Consider the following 17,254-nt stretch of genomic DNA (forward strand, 5'->3'; position numbering starts at 1 on the left):
TGGAGTTCTCCCTCTCAGGATGCATACCAAATGCCGCAGCTAGAATTGGCGGGAATCCAAGTCGGATCTCCCGTCGCTTCTATGACGGCTTTGTCTCCATCGCGGCAAGCCAGCTCGGCGCTGGCTCCCGCGATGGGGCTCGTAGGTGGTCAATCTCGCCGAGAAAGGGAGCGAGATTGACACAATATCGCAGTCACCTACTGTACCTGTGGATCAGTTTGAAAGTAGCCCAGTAACCACTGCAGAACAGATATGCCCATATATATACTGTGATTTTAGTAATAAACTTACCTTTAATAACACTATTCTATTCTACTCCATTCCAGAGCAGTATGTCGCGGGCCACATCAGAGGGCTCCGCGGGCCACTGGTTGGGCACCCCTGGCATAAAGTCACATAAGACATTTGATACTGACCTGAGACAAGACTTAGGCCTCGTACACACGATAGGATAGCCAGAGGACAACGGTCTGAAGGACCGTTGTCTTAGGTTAACCTATGAAGCTGACTGATGGTCCGTCGTGCGTACACACCATCAGTTAAAAAAACGATCTTGTCAGAACGTGGTGACGTAAAACACAACGACGTGCTGAAAAAAACGAAGTTCAATGCTTCCAAGCATGCGTCGACTTGATTTTGAGCATGCACAGGTTTTTAACCAATGCTTTTGCATGCTAACAATCGGTTTTGACCTATCGGTTACCAGTCCATAGGTAAAATTTTAAAGCAAGTTCTCATTTTTTTAACCTAAGGTTAAATAACCTATGGGGCCTACACACGATCGGTTTGGACTGATGAAAACGGTCCTTCAGACCGTTGTCCTCTGGCTATCCTATCGTGTATACAAGGCCTTACAGGTCTCCTCTCAGCTCTATGGTTGGACAGTGACAGAAAAAGCACACTGATAAGCTCATCTCTCTGTCACTACACCTATCAGCATGCTTCTTGCACTGCAAAACAGATGTTTGGCTCCTTGTGCTTCTTTGACTTACCCCAGACTGTGCTTTGCTGTACATGGACCGCAAGAGACTGATAGCAGGACAATTTCAGGTATTTATAAATACAGAGCTGCATAATTCTGTGTATCGTATATCCGTCTAGAGTTCAGTTTTAAGCAACTGCATTTTTAAACTATGTGATCCGGTGTGGACAAACACAATGTGTTTGTGACTTTGGGGTGTTCTTAAGATTGCACTAATAGCTGCTGCAGATCACAAGAGCAGTGCAATTCGAATGCGGTGTGAAACACGTACCGAGTTGCAGGGTTTTAAAGGGGTGGTTCCCCTAAAAATAAACTTTTGACATTGCATTTGCTACATTAATTACAATTAGAATCGGCTGGTTTTATTGAAAAAATACCTCCGTACGTAGCGTTTGCTATATTCGTTCCCACCGCCACTTCCGGGTACGATGCTGGCGGTGGGCGTTCCTAATTGATGGACAGGCATCCGACCGACGCATCCATCGCGTCACGAGATGCCGAAAGAAGCCGAACGTCGGTGCGCATGCGCCGTATAGAGCCGCACCGACGTTCGGCTTCTTTCGGCATCTCGTGACGCGATGGATGCGTCGGTCGGATGCCTGTCCATCAATTAGGAACGCCCACCGCCAGCACCGTACCCGGAAGTGGCGGTGGGAACGAATATAGCAAACGCTACGTACGGAGGTATTTTTTCAATAAAACCAGCCGATTCTAATTGTAATTAATGTAGCAAATGCAATGTCAAAAGTTTATTTTTAGGGGAACCACCCCTTTAAGCACTGCATTATTGTGCAACTGGCTAACTGCATACTGAATATAAAATATGCTGGATTCAAACAGCATTATTTAGAAAATTAGTTTAAAGTGATTATAAACCCTTACATAAGTCCACTAAAGTGACAAGCCTCAGGTGATACACAGTGATGACACAAATCCTCCTATATAACCTATACATGTTTATCTGCAGCCTTCTCTCACCAGAGCCCTTTAGTACACAAATCAAATGGTATTTCTCACCTTACAGAAGGCATATGTTAGGATGTCACATCACACACTGAACAGCACAGAGAGTTGAGTGTAATCTGATATCTGAGTGGATGAAGAAGGCACATCACCCTCTACATAGCCTTAATGGGAAAGTTGTACAGTACAACTGGGCCTATGGTGTGGAAAACTGTCAGAATTGATAAATGCAAATTGCAGAGGAAGGAGAGAACAGCCAGGATCCATACTAGGTGCTATGGGTTGAGCTAAGTACATGTTATAGAAGGATATGCTTTTGGTAAAGTAGAACTATAGGCAAAACTTTATTTTCATTTTGGATAGAGTAAGGGAGGGTTATAACTCCTGTAAGATTATTATTTGTTTACCATCTGTGTCCCATTGCAGATATTTCCCTTCACTTCCTGTACCACAAACAGGAAATCCCTGGAAGTTAAGGGAATTCCTTGGGGACCCCCGGGTCACCAGAACCAGTGTCCCTATTGGAAGATGTTCCCTCTATTACTTTTCTGGGGACAAACCTAAATTTGGGATTTTCTTTTACTTTCATTTTCAACTATGAGGCACTGGACATTTTTGGACACTTTTTACAGCTGCTGTTTTTGGCTTCAGACGTTTTTTACTACAGTCGATAAACTTCCCAGCATGTTATCCTATGTGTCCATGCACACATAGGCTGCTATCAACTGTTTTTGGCTGGATTCTGAGAGGAGTTTTTCAGCTGTAAAAACACTCCATCGTCAAACAAAGTCTAAAAATTAAGATAAATGCTCAAAAATGTGCCTCACGAGTGTTTAAGGTTTTTGATTCCTTTGAAAAGAAAAAACGCTTAAAAAACTCTAATGCTAAAAAAACTTTATTGCAAAAACTATTAAAAACTCACTGCAAAGCTACTGGCAGTTTTTTAACATTATTTTAAGGTCCAGTGTGCATGAGGCCTTATGGTAAACAGGACAAATAGAGAGGGTAAATCTCCCTAATGGGGGCACAGTCAGCAATGACAACAGACAGGTGTCTTAATCCCTCTTCTAACCATTTTAAGTGTGTTTAATTTATATTGTGATTATATACAATCTTCAAGTGACGACTGCTTAACAACATGTTACACCCTAAACCAGGCCTCGACAAAATCCGGGGAAGCCTGGGGAAGCTTAGGGCTGCAGAAGGGCGCAAAGCCGCGGCCTCAATTACCAGCCGGCGCGGGATCACGGTGGGCCCGCGCCCGCCAGTAATTGAGGCTGCAGCTTTGCGGCCTTCACAGAAGGAACTTGAGACCAGTAGAAGGCCGCAAAGCTGCGGCCTTAATTACCGGCCGGCACGGGCCATTTAGAAGGAAAATTTAAGGAAAAGGTAAGTGAACCGGCAATGCATTAGCTTAAAGGAACCAATTTAGAAAATAAAAGACGAACCTTTACAACCCCTTTAAATTGGAAACACTTTTTTTTTTAAAAGGTAAAAGGTTTTTGTATTCTTTTTCAGGTTTGCTGACAATTGTATCTTTTTTTAATGTATTAATGAGCACCAAGGTTGTACACATGTTAGGCTGGCCATATACTGTGTAACTTTTGGCTGGTTGCTGATAAACTGGCTTGCATTGTGGGTGGCCTTGACGCCCCCCCTCCCGTAAGACATTGTTTAATTAAAAAAATGAAGGAGCTGGGAGGAAAATTGTTGTGTGTACATCTAATGATCTTTTGAGCATTCTGACAGCTACACCAACAAAATAGGACATGCCTAGATTGTTTAAGTAAAACAATTTAATTTTCTTGCAAATATACTGTACTGTGTGACCATGAAACTTTAGAAAACTAGGTAGTCAGCGAAAATAGTAGGCTAAGAAATCCTGCATTGAAGCCACCATTTAACCACTTGACACCCGCATGCTGTCATATGACGTCCAAAACGGGGACCTGTTATCCTGGGTGGACGTCATATGACGTCCTGGGCTTTGCGGGGGGATATCTCAATGATGCCTGCACCCGGAGGCATCATTGAGATATCATTTTTTAGCGGCGGCGATCCTGCGCACCGTAAGAACGATCATAGCGGCGGTTCCGCCGCTAGATCGTTCTCACAGGCGGCGGGAGGGGACATCCCCCCCCTCCCGCCGCCATCCGGTGCTTCTCCGGGCTCTCCCGTCCCACCGGGGGCCCGGAGAGATGATCGCCGTCCGCCGGATGTTTGCCATAGAGAAGACTGGTGACCATCTGGTCACCAGTCATCTCTATGACCGTCGGAGGCCCGGGCGCGATGTGATGACGTCACGCCCGGGTCCCCGTAAGTAAACAAACCGCAATTGCGGCTAGTTTGAATGAGATCTGTGAATTTTTTTTCACAATCTCATTCTTTCCAGCCTGCAGGAGAGATGTGGGGTCTTATTGACCCCGCATCTCTCCTTAAAGAGGACCTGTCACACACATTCCTATTACAAGGGATGTTTACATTCCTTGTAATAGGAATAAAAGCGATTGAAAAAAAAAAAATGTAAAAAAAAGTGTAAAAAATAAAGAAATAAGTAAAATAAAAAAGAAAAAATAATAATAAAAAAATTTAAATGCCCCTGTCCCCGGTAGCTCGCGCTCAGAAGCGTACGCACACGTAAGTCCCTCCCACGTATGTAAACGTCGTTCAAACCACACATGTGAGGTGTCGCCGCGTGCGTTAGAGCGTGTGCAACAATTCTAGCACTAGACCTCCTCTGTAACTCTAAACTGGCAACCTGTAAAAAAAATTAAGTGTCGCCTATGGAGATTTTTAAGTAACGAAGTTTGGCGCCATTCCATGAGTGTACGCAATTTTAAAGCGTGACATGTTAGGTATCTAGTTACTCGGCGTAACATTATCTTTCATATTTTACCAAAAAATTTGGCTAACGTTACTGTTTTGTTATTTTTTAATTTATGAAACCATTTTTTTTACAAAAAAAAGCTGTTTGAAAAATGATTGCGCAAATACGGTGCAAGATAAAAAGTTGCAATGACCGCCATTTTATTCCCTAGGGTGTCTGCTAAAAAAACATATATAATGTTTGGGGGTTCTGAGTAATTTTCTAGCAAAATATAGAGGATTTGTACATGTAGGAAAGAAGTGCCAGAATAGGCCCGGGAAGGAGGTGGGTTTTAAAGCCCGGTATTGAAGTGGTTAATCAGTGACTAGGCTGTTTTTTCCAGGAAATTCGGAATTGAAGGAGAAGCTCCCATATGGGGATAAAGTCTGCAATATAAACCTGACAGGCTCTATACTCTAGCCAAAATGAAAAAAAAACACCCTCTGGAGTTGGACTTTAAACAGAGTTGCTTCACTCAATATATAAATGTATATACAGTATAAACACAGACTCTTTCACAATTCATTTAGTAACAAATCAACTAAAGAAATAAATGAATACATGCAAATCCAGACACTTCTGCCAACACTAGAATTATCTAATGATTCTACACGTCATTTTTGAATGCCAAAACTACTTTACATATACTTCTAATATGAGCTGGCATATTTGCCAAGCCATGCAGACATATCTGTCATTAGGCAGGGCTAATCTGCATTTAGTGCATCTTGTCTTTGGTTGAGAAAGAATGCTAAGCTCAGCTTGTGCACATCACTAGAGAACCAGTCAGACGTCAAGTAACTGGCACACTGTTGGAAATTCATTTAGATTGAGATCATGAGCTTTTCAATCCAATGCTTTTTGTGCTCAAGATAAGTAGAACTGCTGTAGAATGTGTGCCATCATGTGATTAAATCCATGTACAACCCCAATTCCAAGAAGGTTGGGATGTTGTGCTAAATCTACATAAAAACAGAATGCAATGATTTGCAAATCTTATAAACACATATTTTATTCACTACAGAAAATGGAAAACATATAAAATGTTCAAACTAAGACTATACCATTTTAGGGGGGGGGGGGGGTAATTTAGACATTTTGATGGCAGCAACATGTCTCAAAAAAGTTGGGACAGGGCAACAAAAGCTGGCAAAGTAAGTGGTGCCAACAAGAAAGTTGATAAAACATTTTGTAACTATTAAGGTAATTGGCAACAGGTCAGGTATGTAGATTTTACACAATGTCAAAACTTTTTGGGATTTGGGGTTGTACAGTAAATATATCAAATGGGACAAGGCCTCTAAAATTTTAGCGTAGAGTAAACTTACCCAAAGTCACCTCCCTTAGACACTATTCATTAACCACTTCAGAGCTCTCACACCTGTACACTCTCTATGGACCAGAGCAATTTTTACATTTCTGCTATTGGCCTGTTTATTTAGCAATAACTTTGTCATTGCCTAAAGGATAAGTTTGCCATTTTAGTAAAAAACTGGGGCCCTGCTGCACATATCGGCTGTGATGTCCTGTGCTGCTGATGTAGCCGTACATACATTGTATACTGCAATACACAGCCCCTGTGTGAATATTCATCATAATGCCCACAATGTCAAGCACTCATTGGTCTCCGCAGCCACTGGCTGACCAATGAGAACTACATCTGAGGCGGCTTCTTCCAGTAAGGTGTCCCAGAAGAAAGAATCACTTAACATTGGTCAACTCAGCATAGTCAGGATCTGATCTTTAAGAGTATTTAGGTCTTTTTTCAGGTCAAGACCTCATTGCAGAGTAATCTCTGGGATTGAAGTGCATCTTTTTACACCACAAGGTTGGAATCACAGACTCAGAAACCCTTTCTGTCCTTTAATACTTGTGTTTCAACAGCTATGTGGTTAAAGCCAGAGACTGAGAAGCAGGATGAAGTAGAGGGCTTTGAGAGTAAAAGTATATGTCTGTATACCAGGTTTGTCTAGGCCAATTTTTGTCACTTAACCACTTAATCCCCGGACAATATTGCGGTCAATGACCGGGCCACTTCATGCGATTCCGCATTGCGTCGCTTTAACTGACAATTGCGCGGCCATGCGACGTGGCTCCCAAACAATATTGGTGTGCTTTTTTCCCCACAAATAGAGCTTTCTTTTGGTGGTATTTGATCACCTCTGCGGTTTTTCGTTTTTGTGCTATAAAAAAAAATAGAGCGACAATTTTGAAAAAAATTAATATGTTTTACTTTTTGCTATAATAAATATCCCCCAAAAATATATAAAAAAATGTTTTTTTTCCCTCAGTTTAGGCTGACACGTATTCTTCTACATATTTTTTGTAAAAAAAAAAAAAAAAAAAAAATTGCAAGAAGCGTTTATTGATTTGTTTGCGCAAAAGTTATAGCGTTTACAAAATAGGGGATAGTTTTATGGCATTTTTATTAATATATTTTTTTAATATATAAAAATGGTGGCGATCAGCGATTTTTATCGGTACTGCGACATTATGGCGGACACTTCGGACACTTTTGACACATTTTTGGGACCATTGGCATTTTTATAGCGCTCAGTGCTATAAAAATGCATTGATTACTATAAAAATGCCACTGGCAGGGAAGGGGTTAACACTAGGGGGCGAGGAAGGGGTTAATTATGTTCTCTGGGTGTGTTCTAACTGAAGGGGGGGGTGGGACTGATATGGAGAAATGACAGATCGCTGTTCATACATTGTATGAACAGACGATAAGTAATTTCTCCCCCTGACAGGACCGGGAGCTGTGTGCTCTGTAACGAGCGATCGCGGGTGCCCGGCGGTGATAGCGCGCCCCTATTGGCTGAACGGCGAGATCTACGTGATCTCACCCAGCAGAGCCGACCTGCCGCCATATAACTGTAGCAGCTGGTCGGCAAGCAGTTAATTAACCTAAATTAACCTGAATCCCCCAACTTTGGTATATTAGGTGAACATCTGGATGAAGAGCCCATTTCCCTTGATCCAGGCAATGGCGGCTGAGATAATTAGCTTTCCAGTTGTCAGCGCTTGGGATGTAAACCACAGAGATCTCAGCTGCCATTGCCTGGATCAAGAAAAATGGGCTCTTCATCCAGGAGATGCTAAATGAAGTCCAGGCTTTGCACGTCAATGTGGGCATCCCCCAGATGGTGTCTTCAGGGACTGGGTTCCACAGAGATGGATCATGAGCCTGGACCTGTATAGCACCCTGTGGCTACTTCAACACATTGCACAGTGCCAAGGTGAGCATCCATGGAAAATTCAGTGCCCAAAGCAACATTACAGACTGTCCCCATGAGGTGGAGTCTGGCTCCTATGGTTCTACTGAGGTTGCACCGATCCAGATACACTGCTTTTATGCTCATATTAGAAGACAGTTAAGGCTTGATTGAAACATCTAAAAATGCAACAAAGAAAAAAATTTAACTAGTTAAGCTAAGAGTGATTTTTTTCTGTGAAGGAGTAAAGGTCCATCACCTTCAGACAATAGTACAAAACTGAGGACTCATGAAGTGGGGTAAGGTTATAGGGGAGGCACCCAGGCAGTGTCTTCAAAGTTTTTCCAGTGCCCAATCACCTGAAGGTACACGCCTATAACCCATGGTGCATGTGTCCTGTACTCTACTATTAAAAGATCCCATTTTCTTTCTATTCTATTAACAGGATGTCTTCTACTTTTATGATATCCAAAGGCAGGTCAACTGAGGAGGTGTGCAACGACAAACAAAACCGTAACAGGCCCCAATACACCAGAACTGGGGGATTGCCAGCATCCTAAAGAATTGCCTGAAGGGCCTTGCACCCGATGCAAGAAGACATCCTGGATTTTGGCATTAACCACAGATTCAGAGTCTTTATTGTTCAACTGGTTATAAGCAAGGTAAAAGACAGCCAATACATTTCAGGGTGCCACACAATCCCCTTTAACTAGGCCTGGATGAAACGGCAGAATTGTAAAAGGACTCAAAAGCAGTCCTAAGCAGACAACAGTTAGCACTGGTGTTCACAGTAGAAGTGTAAAAAAAGCTCTATTCCACTTCTATTATGACTTATAGGGGGACTTGAGTTTGGACCTCGAGGTTGAGGTTATAGAATAACCCAATGGAATGATTACAAACTGAGCCATAGCCTTCTTTTGTTGAGGAAGATGGGTACTTTTGCCACTGGCGACATCCTTGATGAGGGCATCTGGGGAAACCTTGAAGATGTGTTGTCCTTCGAAAGGCATGTGAAGTAAGCAATATGCAGCCTAACATTTGAACAATGTTATGTTCACTGGTGGGAGATGGAGTGGGAGACTTCTAATAACTACCCTACACTGTAGTTCAATTCTGCAGACATGGTCATTTTCCAAAGTGTCCCCTCATCCCCTCTAATGTCCCTAGACCAGTCAGCTAGAATTCGACAGGTTAAAGTCTTGGCCAAGACCTGTGGCCACATTGGCCCTTCCAAGCAGAAAATAATTCTAGATAGGGCTAAACCCACAGAGAAGGCAGGCCACTTTCTAACAAAATATTCCTCAAATTTGTACAAGGCTGGTAAATGCTTGGTAGGTACAAAAAGTTTGTCAGGATTTTGAGTCTACCCAAATGAATACTGAAAACAGCGGGTGCCTTAAAAACATCTTCTAGAGCCTAAGCTTGGGACAACACTTGTAGAGGATAGATGGCCTGTTTCTTCACAGCATCAGCTGTTGAGAATAACCAGCAAAGGGCATGGGGGTGACAGCAACAGAGGAGGACAGGGCATACTACACACGCCCTGTGTATTTCAATGAAGTTTGAATGTATGTAGAATGCCCAGTGTCGACAACAGGTTAAGATAAAAATACCTTAGTAATATTTCCAGTTTTCTAAACGCATAAAATAATCTTAGTTATACTACCCATTTTAATTATCCCACAGCACTGCCCCCAGATTCTAGGCTGTAGCTCTAGTTCTTTGAATTTCCAAAACACAGCTGTCAAAATGAATTATTACAAATCAATCAGGAATGGTTATTAGTCTTTCAACAATAAAATATAAGTAAATAGTGTATACCTAATCAGGTCACTGGGCTTCTTAAAGCTTTTGGGGCAGTACGTGCAGCAGTTAGCAAATTTGGGTTCAGTTTCCATTTCTGCTTGTTTGTCCTTGATTTCACTTATACGATCTTTCTCTGCCGCTGACTGCACCAGTACTTTCTCAGAAATAGTGGCTCCGTCTCTAGGTCGAATTTTTGCCAGTTCAGCGGTCTCCTCCTCTGTGAAAGTAATGACGCCATGGCGGGACTTTCTTGATGCTAGTCTCTCTGAATTCTCCTCATCTTCCTCAAGACATACATCTACTGTAATAAGTAAAAAAAGAACAGTTGACTTTTGTATTTGTTAGGATATTTCCCAATGTACAACCAATTAAAAAATTAACCAGTAAAAAGCAACATTATGCTTGAACAGTATGCAATGAGAACAGAAACTAGAAAATTAGAAAATCTACACATAAAAAATAAAAAACCATATCTATCATTTGACACAAAAAAAGATGTAGAAAGAGACTTTATGTAATAGCAAAACCTAGCCTGACAATAATTTCTGCTACAGGCAGCTAATAGGAAAAAGCTAGTCACACTAATTCTCACTTTTAAAGCGGTCAGTTGAAAATTCCTGGGTCTGCAAATAGATCTGAGTGCAAATTGAAGTACATGCAGATTGAATTTATTTAAAGTAACTTTGGACAGAAGAAGCCTGCTACTAGGAGGATTTATTTTTGAAAATTGGAAAACGGAAATGTCAATATAATCTTTTCTTAACCACATGAGTCACAAGGAGATGAAGAAAAGCACACGTGATATTCTATAGTACAAGACCGAGAAAATGCTTCTTTATTATTCTTGAACATTTCTACCCTTTTTCTAATATTCTATATGCTCAAGACAAAGCTGATAATGTAATATATATTTCAATCAGTGTGTGGGCATCATCATTGCAGTCTGTTGAAACTATTGCCTGTGACTCAGGTCCCTTTTAAAAATGGACCTGCTCATACTGGTCATTAAGTCAGGTAGGGGACACCAGTGCATCCTTTATATGATGCATTGACATTATACTCAATATCTCAATGCTGTTCCTTTAAGCTCATGGCTCAAGAGACCCAACAAGTTTTAACAGGTTGGCGAGAGTATAACATTTCAACATAGGGAAGAGAAAGTAATAAAAAATTATAAACGAGGGGAAAAAAAGAAGAATTCCAGTGCTGACCAATAGGCCTGAGGGATTCTGAACTCAGGAATACAGCTGCTCAGCATGGTTGCCATTCAGAGAATGCTCTCCATTTTCCAAATCAGTGCAAAGTATTTCCTTTTGGACGAGGCGGAGGTGGGAGCAGTGATGTCACATCTTCCACCTCATCCAATCAGAGAACATTTCGCATTCATTTGGAAAACGCAAAGCATTCTCGAATGATGCAGTTGCGAGCAGCTGACCTCCTGTGTTCACAATGCATTAGTCTAGCCACCAAGTATGGGATACGGAGCAAGTGGAGATCACTGGAGTAGCAGTGTCTACTTCAGTGATTTTCAGTTTCCAGGGACATCAGCCAGGTCCTTAATCTAATCTCTGGAAGTCCATAGACAGGCAATGGCAGAGGAGATACAGACATTGTTAGATCATGGGTTTATAGAAAAATCTAAAAGTAAATGGAGTAGTCTTAAAGTCCTAGTTGCCATGCCAGGTGGTTTCTTAAAAGTTTGTAATGACTTCAGAAAAATCAACCAAGAGTACAATTTTTACACTAACCCTATGCCTCAGGTTGCTGAACTGATTAGGAATTTAGGTCTAGCCCAGGACCCTTCAACTTGCTAGGGGATAAGACCCCCTCACAGAGCAAAGAAAAAAAAACCCTGAAGGTTTTTTTTTTGCAGTATGCCCAAATATCCTTCGGGTTACAAAGGGCTCCCACTACATTCCAGGAAATGATGGACCACTTTTTAGCCCACATAAACACTTTGCAGAAGCCTATCTAGATGAAGTAGTTATTTAGAGCACAAATTGGGAAAGTCACCTCCTTAATGTGCAGGCCAGAGTTCTATTAGGAAAGAGGGCTTAGCAGCATACCACAAAACATTGGATTTTTATAACAGCTTACCTGTAAAATCCTTTTCTTGGTGTACATCACGGGACACAGAGCACCATAGTAATTACTATGTGGGCTAAAGTGCCACCTTCAGGTGGACACTGGCACACCCAAGACAGGAAGTCTCCCCCCCATACAGGGAGTACCTCAGTTTTTGTAGCAAAGCAATAAGTATCCTAACAAGAGGTGAGGGGCCTCTGTGTCCCGTGATGTACACAAAGAAAAGGATTTTACAGGTAAGCCGTTAAAAAAATCCTATTTTCTTTATTGTACATCACAGGACCCAGAGCACCATAGTAATTACTATGCGGGATGTCCCAAAGCAATGCCTTCTAAGGGGTAGGGAGACACAAATAAAAGCAGGCCACCATCAGACGTGAGGACCTATACTGCGGCCTGCAGCACACTGCGCCCAAAGACGGCATCCTCATGCCTTTTTACATCCACCTGATGGAATCTAGTGAATGTATGAACCGAAGACCAAGTTGCAGCCTTGCAAATCAGAGTCATGGAGGCTTGGTGATGCACCACCCATGAAAGACTCACTGCTCTGGTAGAGTCCGCTCTAACTTGAAAAGGTGGAACCCTCCTTTTCAAACCATAAGTCTGAATAATAACCTGCCGAATCCACTTAGAAATAGTAGACTTCGATGCTGCCTCCCCCTTCCTGGGGCTTTCTGGCAGTACAAACAAAACATCCGTTTTCTGTATCTGAGCTGTCGCTTTCAGATAGACCTTGACTGCTTTCACTACATCAAGAGAATGCAATAACTTTTCTTCCGCAGGAGGTTCTGGAAAAAAGGAAGGCAGGGCAACATGCTGGTTCAGATGAAAACCTGACACTACCATAGGCAGAAAGGTTGGGTGAGGACGCAACACCACTTTGTCCTTGCGAATAATTAAATATGGTTCTTTACAAGAAAAAGCAGCCACTCTGATATTCTTCTTGCAGAGGATATAGCAACCAGAAAAAACGATTTCGGCCTTAAAGGGCTGTTTTTGTAACACCAACAAAACTAAACTTAAGTCCCATGGGCACAAGGGTGACCTAACTGGGGGATTTATACGCATTACCCCTTGTATAAAAGGCCCGGATCAAGGAATGCAGAACGAGCGGTCTTTGAAACAATACCGATAAGGCCGAGATTTGACCCTTGATGGTATTCAAGGACAACTTCATTTCCACCCCCAACTGTAGAAAGGCAAGAATTCTACTTATGACATACTTCCGAGGATGCCAACCCTTGGATTCGCACCAAGAAACATGTGCCCTCCAGATCCTATCATAAATGACTCTGGAGGCCGGCTTCCTAGCATTAATCAGGGTAGTCACCACTGAACCTGAAAGCTCCCGATTCTTTAGAATGTGCCTTTCAATAGCCAAACCATTAAATTTAGAGTTTGTAAGGTAGAATGGAACACCGGTCCCTGCGAGAGCAGGTCTGAATGCGGTGGAAGGGTCCATGGGTCCCCTACTGCCATCTTTACGATCTCTGCATACCACGATTTTCTGGGCCATGCCGGGGCTACAAGAACTACCGGCTTCTCTTCTTCCTTGATCCTGCGAAGAAGCCACGGTAGCAGCTGAACTGGGGGGGGGGGGGGACACATAAATCAGTGACAACTGATCCTACGGGGTCACCAACGCATCTTATGCTTGACACAAAGTTGTACAACTTCTTGTTGAACTTGGATCCCAATAGGTCTACGTCTGGGGTACCCCATTTTTGTCATATGGCTAGGAAGATGTCGGGGTGTAGAGACCATTCCCTCTGGGAACTACTGCTGGGGACTTAAGAAATCCACCTGCCAATTCTCTACTCCTGGAATGAAGACTGCAGATAGGCAAGGTACATGCCTCTCTGCCCTAAGTCAGAATATTGTTTACCTCCCTGTGGGCTGCATTACTTCTGGTGATCCCTTGGTGATTGATATAGGCCACTGCTGTGGCATTGTCGGATTGAAACCTGTCGGGACAATCCTGCAACCTAAACATCCAGGCCCTTAGAGCCAGACGTGCCTCCCAAATTTCTAGAATGTTGATAGGTTTTCTCGGTTTTGGACCACTTCCCTTGGACAGTAGCCTCTTCCAGGACTGCTCCCCAGCACGAAAGGCTGGCATCCGTTGTTACAATCTTCCAGGTAACCGGTATGAAGGATTTTCCCTTCTGCAAATTTTTGGTTATGAACCACCAACTGAGATACATTGGAAAGTCCAAGGCTTGGATCTTCTTGTTCCAAGCAGACAGGATACTATTTTTCAATAGTCTTGAATGAAATTGGGCATAGAGAACTGCTACGAATGAAGCCACCATCTTCCCCAACAACGTCATGCAAAGGCGAATGGAAGGATTTTAACTCGCCTTGACCACCTGGACCAGCTCCATTATAGCAATTACCTTTGTCTGGGACAAAAACACTCTTCTTTGGGCTGTGTCTATGACCAGACCCAAGTACTCCAGCCTTTTTACTGGTTGCAAGGATGATTTCTCAGATACAAAATGATTTTCCAGATACTTGACCGTGCTGACCACACTTTGGTCCAAGCGAGCTACTGACTGATCTACCAGGTTGTCCAGGTATGCCAATACTGCTATACCCTGGGCCCTTAGTCTTGCCAGAAACTTTGTGGACATTCGGGGTGCAGTAGCCAAACAGAAGGGCAGGGCTACAAACTGAAAGTGGCACCGAGCTAATGCGAATCGCAGGAACTTCTGGTGAGCGGGGAAAATAGGCACATGCAGATATGCATCCTTGATATCGATTGACGCTAGAAGTTCTCCTCCCGTAGGGTGGAAACTACTGACCAGATTGACTTCATGTGAAAAGAGCGGATATTTAGGAACTGATTTAGATCCTTGAGATCTAGAATCGGTCTGACATCTCCATTTGGTTTTGGTACCATGAAGAGATTTGAATAAATCCCCATGCCCTGCACTTCTGTGGGGATCTCTATGATTACACCTTGAGACATCAATCGGTCTAGTGCCAGAAACACTGGATCTTTGGGAACACTTGAGCTCAGAGATGGTGAAAACTCTCAGAACTCTGGTTTGTAGCCTAGAAATACTGTGGAGATGACCCATCTGTCCTGGATCTCTTCCTGCCAAGTCCTTGAAAACTGCAGAAGCCTTCCCCCCACTCGACCGAGTGGAAGCGCCCCTTCAAGAGGAGGCCTTGGGACTCTTTGTAGGCTTTTGCCCCCAGGGCTTGACCTTGAGGCTTACCTCTTGAACCTGATGGCGGAGGCCGTCACTACTGCCTGGATGCTGTCGCCCCTGGTCCTGGAGAGGAAGCATGTTTAAATGAGGGATGTCTACTCTTTCTTTTAACTGGTAAAAGGGTACTTTTACCACTTGAAATTTTCTGGATGTATTTGTCCAAATCCTCCCCAAACAGCTATTTCCCATTAAAGTCAAACCCAGCCAAAAGCTTTTTGCATGGCGATGCGGCTGACCAGTGCTTTAACCACAGAATTCTACGCATATGCACTAGCAGGAGAGCAAGGTGCGACGCCCGATGAATAGAGTCATTAGAATAGAATTAATAGCGTCAACTGAAAAACATAAGGCCCTTGGTAGCAATTCTGATATAAGCTTATGGTCATTGAAGTGATCATAAGCTTATAGGAGAGGGGGAAATGAGGTCCGTATGCCGTACTGACCTGGCCACCTGCGGGCACTTCTGTAGGACCATACTTGGCAGTGAAAGGGTTAAGAGGCATTGTGAGTCTTTTGAAGACTTATTTTTTTTTGTCACAAATTTTTGGAAAAAGCAGAAAAAAAAAAATATATATATTTTTTTTTTAAACAGAGATGTCACCTAAATACGATATTTATTTCACACAGCACAGGCATACTACTCCTGCCGAGTATGGCGATAACATATGTGTGACCACTGCTAGATATGCTCCAATTTGGAGATCCTCAAAAATATAGAGTTAGGACCACATTATTCAGAGGAGCCTTGACATAGGCACTGCTGCTTTCACATATATTTGCAAATGTGTAACTAAAACCTTTGTTTTTAACATGAATTGTTAGACAAGGACAATTTGGCAGGTTATCTGGTGCTGGGAAACTGGTCTGTTTGTGATGTGCATTGCCCCACCTTACTGCAAAGGCTAGGTATATATTGGGGTGGTTGCCATCTTTTTACAAGGCTATCTAAAAGCTACCAAGTTCTATAAAAATTCCTGCCATTTTCCAGCACCCAGGAAGCTGTAGGTGCAGAATACAGTCACCCATACAAGTGAATTGATATAAACAGCTACTGTGGTGTAAATGACAAAGGCTTTTGCATCTGTGTTAACTTACACATGTGCATATGGCGTATTTCCCTAAATGTAAAAATGGTGCATTTAAGGAAATATGCTACATGTGTATGCACATCAGCATTTACACAAGTAAGGCTGCATACTGCCATTCTCATGTAAAAACTATAGTAAAGGAAACGTGGATATGTTGCCTTTTGTAACAAACTGGACTTCAACTGCCCAGTGTAGGCCTGCATGATAGTTATGGCTGCACTCTCTCTTGTACTGCAGTGATGCAATATCCACAACGTTACCAATTATCAGGCCAACATTACAAAGTCAAATACTGGTGTCACACTGTGTTGGGTTGTGCATAAGTAGCATAGGTAAATGATCATAGAATTCCGCTTTGAGAGAATAATGCGCTTGTTACAACCTCGGTGTAGAGGAACAAAGGGCTAGAATTCAGCAAGAATTTTACGCCGCGTATCTATAGATACGCCGCGTAAATTCAAAGCTGCGCCGGCGTATCTTCTTTCTGTATTCAGAAAGCAATATACGCCGAAATTAGGCTAAGATCCGACTGGCGTAAGTCCTCTTACGTCGTCGTATCTTAGGGGTGCCTATTTTCGCTGTCCTGCTAGGTGGCGCTGCTGTCGAGTTTCAGCGTAGAATATGCAAATGAGCTGGATACGGCGATTCAGAAACGTACGCGCGCCTGGCGGATTTTTTTACGTCGTTTGTGTAAGGCTTTTTCCGGCGTAACGTACTCCTGCTATATAAGGCATAGCCAATGTTAAGTATGGACGTCGTCCCCTGCGTCGATTTTGAAAATTTTTACGTTGTTTGCACAAGTCATTCGCGAATAGGGCTTTGCGTAAATTACATTCACGTCGAGAAGCATTGGACTATTTGCGACGTGATTAGGAGCATGCACACTGGGATACTTTCGCGAGAAACGTCATTTACGGGGGTCATGTATTAATGCATAAAACACGCCCACGCTCTTGACAATTTTAATTTGGTGCGCTTACGCCGGCTGATTTACGCTACGCCGCCACAACTTACGGAGCAAGTGC

The 17,254-nt window shown here is 42.8% G+C and overlaps 1 protein-coding gene across 3 annotated transcripts in view; it reads right to left on the reverse strand.

Moving 5' to 3' along the window:
- The window catches only part of ZNF236 (zinc finger protein 236), a 274,436-nt gene that overhangs the window by 93,954 nt on the left and 163,228 nt on the right, over positions 1-17,254 (reverse strand). For all 3 annotated transcript variants that reach the window (XM_040353869.1, XM_040353871.1, XM_040353870.1), the window contains one exon: positions 9,851-10,136. In XM_040353869.1, coding sequence (XP_040209803.1) covers positions 9,851-10,136 — 286 coding nt within the window. The remainder of the gene's footprint in view (positions 1-9,850; positions 10,137-17,254) is intronic.

The sequence above is a fragment of the Rana temporaria genome, chromosome 5 (genome assembly GCF_905171775.1).
Source record: "Rana temporaria chromosome 5, aRanTem1.1, whole genome shotgun sequence".
Taxonomy (NCBI): domain Eukaryota; kingdom Metazoa; phylum Chordata; class Amphibia; order Anura; family Ranidae; genus Rana; species Rana temporaria.